The sequence below is a fragment of the Palaemon carinicauda genome, chromosome 31, assembly GCF_036898095.1.
Source record: "Palaemon carinicauda isolate YSFRI2023 chromosome 31, ASM3689809v2, whole genome shotgun sequence".
In the NCBI taxonomy this organism is placed as follows: Eukaryota; Metazoa; Arthropoda; class Malacostraca; order Decapoda; family Palaemonidae; genus Palaemon; species Palaemon carinicauda.
The window spans coordinates 73,849,370-73,861,869 of record NC_090755.1 but is presented as its reverse complement, the minus strand read 5'-3'; the positions used below and the strand labels follow the sequence as shown (position 1 = coordinate 73,861,869).

Genomic DNA, 12,500 nt, shown 5'->3' with positions numbered 1-12,500 from the left:
TATTCTAGTTTCATATTCATTTTCAATCCTGCATTTTATTGCCATATTCGTTCTGCCAACTTGAATAAATGATGGGATATTATCACTGATATACTGAGGCACTGATAGGGGACATATGGCGTGAATCAGACAGTAGCCTATTTTGAGAATGACCCCAACAATTAAGTATAAGAAATTGTTGTTATGCCCAGTTAAAATCTGATTATTAAGAATGCAGGAGGAAAACTTCAGTGAATGGGTAAGGACAGGACTACTCTAAATTTTTATATTACACATTACGCAGAAGTTTGCATATTTTGGTTTAGATAATCATTATATTCTGATGATGCAGCAAGCCTCATAGAAAAATAATTGTTAGAAATGTTGAACAAATTGTGCCACTATTTACCAAACAAGCTTAACCTTCGATTATCATGAACAATCTTTGGTTGTTTTAATAGTTCCCAATAATCAACCCTCAATCCAAAAATAAAAAGCTGAAAATCGGCATCTGAATCCCTACCTTGATCGAGGGGACAACATTTTGCAAAGGACAAAGTCCAGTGGCAGTAATAGCCTTCAGGGCACGTCTCCGTGTCTGGTCCTTTGCCACAATAAAAATCGCGTCCAGTTGCTGGGTTGATTAGGGGCGGACTGCCGTCGCAAGGTGTCAACTCAAAGTCTGAGAGGGAAGAAAGGGAGGAAAAAGGAACTTACAGTAGGTATTAACTAAATAAATTGGTCTAAAAAAAAAATAAAATTACCAAAAATAAGAAGGATTTCACGGAGGAGCACATACGAAGAGGGAATAGGTTGAGTGCGAAGTCCGAAAATTATTAGGGTTTAACAAATAGATATCTCAAAATCCCCCAATGTCCCTGTCTGTATGGAATCTTACTACTGGGTCTATCCAGCAAATTTTCGATAACAGAAACTAATAAGTATCCCGACTATGGACCAAGGATTCGACAGGGACTTGAAGTTTTTTTTTTTTTTTTTTTTTTTTTTTTTTTTTTTTTTTTTTTTTTTTTTTTTTTTTTTTTTTTGGGGGGGGGGGGAGGGGGCATCAATGGTGGGGGGGGGGTCATCAATGGTGGGGGGGGGGGGTCATCAATACAACTGTTTCATAGCTACCATTGGAAATTTGCATCGAAAATGACATAAGAACCCTACCAAAAATAAGTCTCTCGACCATGCAGGAGGTTGGTATGAATTAGGCGAAATTGCTGCCCTTTAGAAATGAGAGCTACAAAGACAGCATGTAAAACCAAAATAAAAACGGGAAAACCGTCAATATATTGCACACTATTGTGATAAAAAGTGTAAAGTACATCAATAATGTAAAGACTGTACGCGTAATAGAAATATTTTGAACTCTTGGAAAACCGAGGCTTCAAAAACGAATTTTCATAAGAATTGCATTATTTTTTCTCTTGTCATTAGACCGCAGCTGTCAACAAGATACCTTGAAGTTTCAATATTTCTTTATTTTGTTCACTAATAAATTACTTATATTTCGATGGGAAAGCCCGATTTTAGTACTTACATGTTATAATACTGGACGATGTTTGCATTATTTTTTTCTTTCAAATCAAGGTTCTACATAAAACAACTCGAGTTCTTTTCACAAAATATCAATAACGGATCAAATGGATAGTATTTAATTTCATTTTAGGAGCTCTTTAAAGGTTCGAAATGTTTGTGCAGGGCAAATCAATTTAAGTATTTCATGCACAGCTGCAACAACATTCACATGCACAAAACAAACAACATCCAAAAACAGCAATGACAACATTGAACATACACAGACAATTAACATTGAACTTGAAGATCATTAACCAAACTTCTCTGGAACTTCCAAAATGTTTTTATGTAAACAAAAATATATATGAGGAGGTATAAGTTATGACTTAAAATACTATTAAAACATTACAAATACGTTGTGTGATACATATAAATAGTAAAATAACTTGCAATTAAAGAAATAAGGTTGGGCTCTCAAATGGCTTGAACTCTAATAATCCAATTTAACTTAATTGCCAGTTACACAAACGCACATAACTATGCGACTGTTGACAGAACTTACATTCCGACAGGAATTAAATTTCCTCCTGATAGCAGTTTCAATATCAAACTCGAAAGACAGTTTCCCAGAATAACCATCTTCCAAAATTAACTTAGAATTATTAAGGCAATAATAATATAATTAGCCTCCTCCAATTAAGTCTGTAGTTGAACTGTACGCGTAAAAATAGAAATTTCTAAGGAAATATTCTTCATTATCTACAAAAAAGACTTACACAGATTAGACTTTACAAGAAATTAGTCAAATCACGAAACTAATCAACGTAAGTTTCGAGGACTTATTCTATTCTAATTATTAGGGATTACTCAACTTCGTTTCCCACAACAATGATTGGATTGGATTGGATCTTTGAATTTGGGCCAGAAGATCTGGCACTAGGGATTGGGAGGCCAATCAGTGCCCATGCACAACAGGGGGGAACCCTTTAGCTGCAGGAAGCAGTAACATAGGTAAACAAGAACCATAGATAGTAGGTGCATCTAGGTACTGATTGTACTTGACCAGAACACTCCCACCCCTTTCGGACTCCAAGTATTGAGTAACTGTACAGGAAAATTTCATGCTCTAGCTAAGTTGAATGTATAAAACGTTTTTGATATGATGAAATAATTATTTTTTTTCTCTAGATAACCACATTATATTGTATGGTAGTCTTACAATATAACAACCAATTAATTCATAAAGAATAAATAAGTAGTATTTATAACCCTTGTGACTAAAGGATAAGTGAAGGTCTTTCCAATTGTAAGTCTGAATTTATACGTAAATGTATAAAACGTATATATATAAATATATAATCTTATTGAATGCAGATGCACACACAGCGTTGATTATCCTAATCAACAGTCTATAAGCTTATATACAATATACAGTATATATATATATATATATATATATATATAATAAAGATGAAGTGTCGGGTAGGGGAAGAGGGAGTAGTCATACCTTGGTGAAAGGGGGTGCATGTGTGTGCATATCTATCTAATATTAAGCCGTCATTTTTGACGGTTCACATACACTTGAATGTATCTATTTGTGTATATGTGTGAATATGTGTGTATATATATATATATATATATATGTATGTATGTATGCATATACAGTATACGTATGCAGGTTTAATATGTACAAATACATACACATATATATGCACATATATAGATAGTGCTTACCCTCAACGGGGTAGATTTACTGCACAGAAAAAAAAAAAAAAAACAAGACAACATTTTCTATCCCAATAAAGGTTAAAAGATCTAGAGTTTCGGTTCCAATTTCATCTGATGAGATACTCATCAGAACGTCAGCCAGGCAAGCCTAACATCTCCCCACTCTGGTCCTTAACCACAGCATTAATTTCCCCAGTAACCAGCTAAAACCCACGGGACTCAATCTGCCGTCCATGGAAATGCAAAGTGAGCTTACTACCGCTGGATTAGCCGGGAAGTTTATAAACTTACACGCATATATATATATATATATATATTATCTTCTATACATACATACATATACATATATATATATATATATATATGTATATATAGATGATAATGAATATATATATATATATATATATATATTCATTATCATCTATACACACACACACACACATATATATATATATATATAAATATACTGTATATATATATATATATATATACTGTATATATATGTATGTATGTATGTATGTATATACATATACATATTATATATAGCACCTACATCAATCCACAATTACAATAATAGTATTGAAAGCTTACACTTAAGCTGCTGCATCTGTAATGTAAGTGGAGTAGAGATGTCAGAAAAAGTATATTATAAAATCTTGAAGATCAGTTGTAATTTTAGGCAAGATATACGGCCCTTACCGAACATAAAATTATACAAATTAAAATACATTATAAACGTTTAGATATCTTTATCCCTTTCGGATAATTAGGAAAACATATTTAGATAAAAATATACACCTCTGATCATGCAAGTGCAGTCTTTATTTTGCAAATGACAAAGATTTCAAGACATCAAAATGGAAAGAAACCTTGAGCAGCCTCTTTTGTAATTCATGATTTATAATTTTCAGGGAGTATGAAAGCACACAGCAGCATCAAAATATTTATAATTTTAAAAATTTCTAGGAATTTTACTCAGACAAAAGATTTAGGAAGATTTTATAAGGTTTGATAATTACCCGCTTGATCACTTAGCAAATGATCAGAAGAATAGACTCCTTTCACAAAGACAAATCGATAATTATCAAAGAAAGTTGAAGACAATAAGAAATTTCCCTATTACGATGCCTTATAAGTATTCATGCTCATGTGTATATATATGTGTGTAATAATGTACATAAATATATACACAAGATATGTATATGTATAATTATATATATATATATATATATATATATAGTATAATATATATATATATATATAATATATATAATATACACACACACAATATATATATATATATATATATATGTATGTATATATATATATATATATATACATATATATACACACAATATATATATATATATATATATGTATGTATATATATATATATATATATACATATATATACACCACAATATATATATATATATATATATATATCATACGTGTGGTTAAATCTAATTATAAGTTATAATCATAAGCGTGCCCCACACACTTCTTGAAGCGTGCCTCATAAGACTGGCTCCTAAACAAACACCAAATTCGTCACACAATCCAGATGCAAACGGTTCCAAGATACAAATTGCAAACACCGAGAAAAGGAAAACACAAATCATAACTCCTTGCTGAAATGCTCGATCAAGTGACAGCAAAAACGCCACATCACAACATGCAATGTATATTAGCCATGCAGATTTTGGATGCTATTTCAAGGTAACATGAGAGGCGTCACAAAGGATTAGAGGGGCAGTTTCTAAAGGACTGAACGCACACGGGAAAATGCTAATAACTGTTTTATGACATTCGTTATTTCTAAGGAACGAATACTTCCTCTAATGGTTAAGGGCAAGTCATGATTAAAGGCCCGATAAGGGCAAGCAACTCTAGATGATAAATGGATACGAAAATTCCCATCCTCCCCTCCCCTTGAGGATCAGTCCTTTAGCAATACAATGGATGGCGGCCAATGGGTGGTGTGTCGTGGCTGTGATGGGACATGCTGCAGGAGGAGCAAGTATTATTGACAGCGACGTCGGGGCACCCGCGTACCCTTCACACAGTTCCAGGGGCCTCAGTCTCAGCTCGACCTGGCGCTGACATCCCTCTCTAATCATGAGGCACTCGCTGGAGTACATCTTGAGGTCCGAGGCAACACACTGGATTCTGAGGCACGCTGGAACAGTCCAGACGGCAGGAGCACCTGGGCAGGCCGTCCGTCAACACCGTGCAGGTCGATCCGTATTCGCAGGTCATGGATGCACACACGTCGGCTTCCTCCTGCGCCACAGGATGGTGCGCTGGGGCCGGAGGACCCACCATAGGAGGAGGGGAGGAGTCCCGTGGCCTTACGAGCCCCGGATCATCCTCTAAATCAGCCCCCCAGCATGTTTATTAGTCACAGCCACCACCAGTTGTTATAATGCACGTACACTCAACAATGCTATGCAGCCAAGGAATACCTTAAGGTGACCTTGGCTTCAATGACCTTTGTTTCAGTGGCAATAATCAACATTTTTTAAAACTACATCAATATAACACTTTAAGGCGTTTTCCTAACTGTCAGTATTCAAGGTTGTCAAATTACATCAATATAATATTCTAGGTGAACATTGCAACAATAATCCTTGATTCATTGTCATTATTCTGGCTCATGGAATTTACATTAATATAATTTGAAAGATAATTGTCTTTGGCAATCATATGCAAGGTATTGGAAGAATTGTGATTCTGGATTAGTTATACATTCTAAATTACCTTTGAATATTTCAAATAAAACGGTAAAACCTATCGGATAAATATTAGGTGGAAATAATAGTTAATGCTTCTCGACTTCATTAAATTAGCTGTCCTATCCGATTAAATGTACGTTCAAGTTATGTAACACATTTAGAAGTTTTATCGATAAAAGTGTTAGCGAAGATCCTAACCAAAGGTCTACAAGTTGCAAAATATGGTGCAAAAAATGTCATCAAATTTAGGACTAAAAAGTAATCTGTTCAAAGCTGCACACTGAAGAAAAATCCCATTGTAAAATTTTCAGAAGGTCGTCTCAAAGTGTCCATGGCTGCACATATACTATTTGAGATGTTCCCTAGTGTCCAAGGTGAGGATTTTTTTTTTTTTTTTTTTTTATTGTGATGTCACAGGCGACGACGAAAGGCAACATACCACCTGGCATCATCACCACAAAAGCATACGACGATAGAGGCCCATATCCACAGCTAATGAACACAATTACATTTTTTTAAGAGGAAATAGAAGTAAAGAGAAGAAGGGGCAGAGCAAAACATACTGTTCTGGAAGAGTGCTGTAGCACTTTTTCACTAGCATCATGTGAACAAATTAAAAAAGGGATTCGTAATGATTCTGAAAGTACTGATGGTTATGTCTAAATTTACAAAGATTGATTATCTCAAGCTTATTTCATAAATTACAATGATGCTAGTGACAAAGTGCAAAACATATCTGTTAAGTTTATAATCTTTTAAACAAATTAACTGTTGCTGCATCTAACTATTCTTTAAGGTACTTATCCAGAAGCACGAAGAATGATGCTGAGTTCCATTAAGCTTATGAGGCTCAGTTAGTTGGCTTTATACAGTCGATCTTTAAACGTTCCTAAATCTCGGCTCAAAAATGCTCAAGGATATCACACAGGGGAAACTATTATTGGGTACATCTGAATTCAATCATGATTTAATAAAAAGGAATAATAGTGAAATTCATAGAAGACTAATGGTTGGGTATAGAAAGTCATAAGACTCCATCTTGTCTTCCCAAGAAGATTCTTGTGACATTATACATGAGACAGGACGAATATTTAGCACAAACTCATTCAAGCGATAATCACAGGTTAGGGCAATTTTATTCATACAGTACCTGCATGTTTTGGGATTCGTCATCATTATTTACAGAGAGAGAGAGGAGAGAGAGAGAGAGAGGAGAGAGAGGAGAGGAGAGAGAGAGAGAGAGAGAGAGATTCAAATCCACAGGGTTATATAAAAATCATATGGTTTTAACAATAAACAGAATAAGAAGCTCCGATAAAAAAGGCTAAGAAATTGCATTAAAAAAGGCTAAGAAATGACATATACTATACAGATGACACTTCCAAAACAAACGAAACGAAAGAGAAAAGATTAAGGATGAGAATATTGAAAGGATCCTTCCTAATATCTAAAACGCACACTTGTACAAATAGAAGAAGAAGAAGAATCAGCGAGAGTATTGTTTACTTACTGACAACCGGACGTTCTCGCTTCGGAACACTCCCCGACAAAAGTGACCCTGAGGCCGTCTTCGATACCGCAAGCGGCCTTTTGCATCTCGCATTCGTTCACGTAAGTCTCGCCGTTGGAAGCACACACCGGCTCGCGAGTGTCTGGGCACTCGCTGGGGCATATGCATCTCCCTGCCTCACAGCGCCCGCCGAATTTGCAGACGACGTGCTGGCATAAGTCTGAAGTAGATGGAACAGGGAATCAGAAATAACGTTAACCTTATGAAGTTTGTTTGGTGTTGGGTGAAAAACTGAACAGTTTTAAGTTTATACTGTTATGTATGTTATCTTCCATCATGTACATTCATTTACGATATGAAAAAAAAAAAAACTGATTCAAATAAGTTGATAATTCCCATTTCAAGATGAAAAATTAAATTGTGGAAACCAAATTATGACAATTTTGTTGTTGGGAGAAAAACAGAGCAGTTTCTGGCTATATTGTGTGCTACCTTCCGTAATGCAATTTTATTTTCCAAATATTAAAAACTGATATAAATAAATCAACAATTCCATTTCAAGATGAAAAACTTAATGTGTACAAAATAACAACAATATGACCTATGTTTTGCGCATGCAATATCTGGTATGAAGATTTTAACGTAAATTTATCTCAAAACAAAGAACTTCTGACCCAAGACTAAAGGCAGCAGCATTTTCTAATCAAATGAATAAACACATTCTTTTAAACAAGACAACAGGGAGAGAGATAGAAAAAAAAGGGGACGAGAAACAAAAAAGCGGGAAGACTGGAGAGAAAATGGCGGGACCCCCATTAAATTTTCCGCTTCCTACCATTCCTAACGTGAGGAAAATTGGCAACAGGGTGAATTCAGGAGCGAATTTGTCCTCATTCCATCGAGGGGTAATGGAGATTTGATGCGATCTTAAGCGGTTCCTTCCAGGCATTACCGTTGCACCAAGGCAGACCGGGATTTTATCAGATTTATAAAATAAGTGGTAACACATTTCCTTCGTTCCTCTCTCTTTTGTTTGCTAATGATCACCTGCTCCTCTCTCTCTCTCTCTCTCTCCTCTTCTCTCTCTCTCTCTCTCTCTCTCTCTCTCTCTCTTTCTGATTTTATCAGAATTATGAAATAAGTGGTAACACATTTCCTTCGTTCCTCTCTCTCTCTTGTTTGCTAATGATCACCTGCCCCCCCCCCCCCTCCCTTCTCTCTCTCTCTCTCTCTCTCTCTCTCTCTCTCTCTCTCTCTCTCTCTCTCTCTCTCTGATTTTATCAGAATTATGAAATAAGTGGAAACACATTTCCTTCGTTCCTCTCTCTCTTGTTTGCTAATGATCACCTGCCCCCCTCCCTTTTCTCTCTCTCTCTCTCTCTCTTCTCTCTCTCTCTCTCTCTCTCTCTCTCTCTCTCTCTCTGATTTTATCAGAATTATGAAATAAGTGGAAACACATTTCCTTCGTTCCTCTCTCTCTTGTTTGCTAATGATCACCTGCCCCCCCCCCTCCCTTCTCTCTCTCTCTCTCTCTCTCTCTCTCTCTCTCTTCTCTCTCTCTCTCTCTCTGATTTTATCAGAATTATGAAATAAGTGGAAACACATTTCCTTCGTTCCTCTCTCTCTTGTTTGCTAATGATCACCTGCCCCCCCCCCCTCCCTTCTCTCTCTCTCTCTCTCTCTCTCTCTCTCTCTCTCTCTCTCTCTCTGATTTTAATCAGAATTATGAAATAAGTGGTAACACATTTCCTTCGTTCCTCTCTCTCTTGTTTGCTAATGATCACCTGCCCCCCCCCCCTCCCTTCTCTCTCTCTCCTCTCTCTCTCTCTCTCATCTCTCTCTCTCTCTCTCTCTCTGATTTTATCAGAATTATGAAATAAGTGGAAACACATTTCCTTCGTTCCTCTCTCTCTTGTTTGCTAATGATCACCTGCCCCCCTCCCTTCTCTCTCTCTCTCTCTCTCTCTCTCTCTCTCTCTCTCTCTCCTCTCTCTCTCTCTTTGATTTTAACAGAATTATAAAATATATAAGTGGTAACACTTTTTCTTCGTTCCTCTCTCTCTCGTTTGCTAATGATCACCTGCTCCTCTCTCTCTCTCTCTCTCTCTCTCTCTCCTCTCTCTCTCTCTCTGAGGGAAATATCTAAATTCTATAAAGCCGGTGGATAAAATAATGATATTCAGAAATTTTCTTTGATATTATAAAGTGAATGATTAAACTGAACAGACGACATTGCTATGCATACAGGCAAGATATACGTGCGTCTATTCATACGATATATTCCAGGTTCTCAATAAAAGGTCAGACAAAAAACAATTTATAAAAGAGGTCATTTCCACTATATAGTTATTCCTAATGTTTTATCTATCATTAACTGATGAAAAAAAGAGGATATAATTATTATTCTGAGACGCTTTATCTTAATACCAAAGGTATAGCATTTATGAGAATCTTCTTAATTGCAAATAATTCACTTTCGAAATAAATGACGTAAAGAAAAATGCGGTTCAAAGAAAACTGCATTAATAAACAAGTGAGCAAGTCCTGAACGCGGACATGGTCCTCGTAGAGGACATACCTCCGCCAAGGTGACCTAGAGCGCCATATGTCCTAGAATCATGAATTGATGTGACTTCGACCTTCACATGACCTTGACCTTCACGTGACCTTCAAGTGACCTTGACCTTCACGTGACCTTGACCTTCACATGACCTTGGCTTCAAGTGACCTTGATCTTCAAATGTACTTGACCTTCACGTGACCTTGACCTTCAGGTGACCTTGACCTTCACGTGACCTTGACCTTCAAGTGACCTGCTTGACTTTTGACCTTCAAGTGATCTTTGTTCATTTGCCACTGATACTTAATATGACATTGATATAATGCACCAATATGACCTTGACCTTTGACCTTTATAAATTTGAACATCACCCATGGGTTGCGCCTGGACTAGGACTTCCCTGTTGGCTTATGCAAAAGTCAGTGCTTTATTTCTGTCTCTTGATATGGCCACTTATGTCATAGTGACACCAGTGACCCCTGTGACCTTGACCTTGGGGTGACCTTGACCAAAATTTAATCAGTTCTTCCATACACATTGGGGAACTACTTGGCCAAGTTTGAAGTGATTCCGTGTAGAAATGTGGCCTCTACGTTGTCCACAGACAGACAGACAAACAGAGAAACAAACAAACAAACAAACCGAACCGAAAACATAACCTCCTGGCGGAGGTAATTAATAATAACTGCGAGGTATGAATAAAGAAATTACTAATGATAAACAATGACATATCAAAACAGATGTGCAAATAGTGTATCAAATAAGATAGAAGTACAGGTGGGTACACTAATTAAAAAAAAGGCACAATTGGGCACATCGCAATGAATAATATAAATACTTTTAAAACACAATAAAGGCAAGATGCTCATAAGCTATACTAGTCTCCCGAGTCACCTTCCTCCACTTGCAATTATATGATGAAGATTTCTGTTTATTTCTTGAAAAAAAAAAAAAAAAAAAAAAAAAAAAAAAAAAAAAAAAAACTTTGGATCCTGTTCCCCAACCTGGTCCCAGCTTTGAAATAATTTGAGATGATGATATGTCAATGACCCCGTCTAATATTTACTATTTCTTAATGACCCCCTTTTGTAATAGTTGGGTACTCAGACAAATCAAGGTTGAAATCCCTTTGACCAGATTATGACCGTTTAAATAATTATTTTGTAATAAAAATAAAAACATAATTATTTTGCAAAAAGAAAAAAAAAGAAAAAAAAATATGGAAACTAATCCCAATTGCATACATAACATCCAATTAAAGGTTTCAAAGGCCGCTCATGAATGGTAGAGGCAAGGGACATTGACATTGCCCTATCAAGCAGGACAATGGCCTAGAGACTGACCATATATACATATAATCAGCGCCCAAGACCCCTCTCCACTCAAGCTAGGACCAAGGAGGGCCAGGCAATGGCTGCTGATGACTTAGCAGATAGACCTATAGGATTCCCCAAACCCTCCATCCTTCGCTCACAAGGATAGTGAGGTTGCAGCGACCAAAGTCACTATCGAATGAGAGCGGACTCTAACCCCAGTCTGGCGATTACCAGTCAGGGACGTTACCACATCGACCACCACAACCCTTATAAATGAATACACATCAGCAAAGTAAAAACAATAAAATTAGGTATGGGGCATTACAGAACATGAGTAGACACATTACAAAACTATGAAGTTTCTAACTTACCGCAGTCGCCCCTGGACGATACCAGGATGAGCTGCGCTTTCCTACAGGAAGAAACTTTCAAAATGCATTCGTTCAAGTACGTTTCTCCGTCTGTTCCACAAACTTTACTCTCGGCCTGAAAGTGAAATTAACGTGATTAGACTAAAACTAAAAACTACAAGAAAATAAACACTTTGTAAAATATACAAGATATATGCAAAGCAGAAGAGTTTCCATGTCAAAGGAACCAAGAGGGTAAACAAATTTTCCATTTCAAAAGAATCAAATTAACATACAAGGTTTGATCTAAGATAATAAAAGTCTGCGTGGATTATAAACCTAAGGTTATTTGATGAACGTCACTCACCAGCTGCTATATAAGCAAGAGCCCGTGTTTGCATTAGGACTATTTCTTACAAAACTGTTTCCATAATATACTCCATTTCACTCATCAGTTCTCCTTAGGTTTCTCGCCACCTCCTTAAACTTAACCTGGCTTCAATTCTGATTTATTTAACAATAAATCTGAAACTGAAGATTCAGTGATTCACAATAATAATGTCAATAATATTCAAAACTGGAAAACTAGAATTTCCTGTCAAACTCCGATATTCCATACCTGGGAGCATCCCTCTGGACACACACATCGGCCTTCTCCTTTTCCGTCCGCTTCACAAATCCCGTAGAAATTGCATTGTTTATCCTCGCATCCACCTGACAAGGAGGAGGACATGTAATGGCAGCTGGGGATATACAGTATATACCTTTGACGTTAGAAGAACAATATTTTTGCCTACA

The 12,500-nt window shown here is 36.5% G+C and overlaps 1 protein-coding gene across 1 annotated transcript in view; it reads right to left on the bottom strand.

The window, feature by feature from the left end:
- LOC137624794 (agrin-like) overlaps positions 1-12,500 on the bottom strand; it is a 112,052-nt gene that overhangs the window by 64,376 nt on the left and 35,176 nt on the right. The window contains 6 exon segments of the mRNA XM_068355748.1: positions 503-661; positions 5,279-5,387; positions 5,389-5,601; positions 7,473-7,696; positions 11,724-11,838; positions 12,322-12,416. Coding sequence (XP_068211849.1) covers positions 503-661; positions 5,279-5,387; positions 5,389-5,601; positions 7,473-7,696; positions 11,724-11,838; positions 12,322-12,416 — 915 coding nt within the window.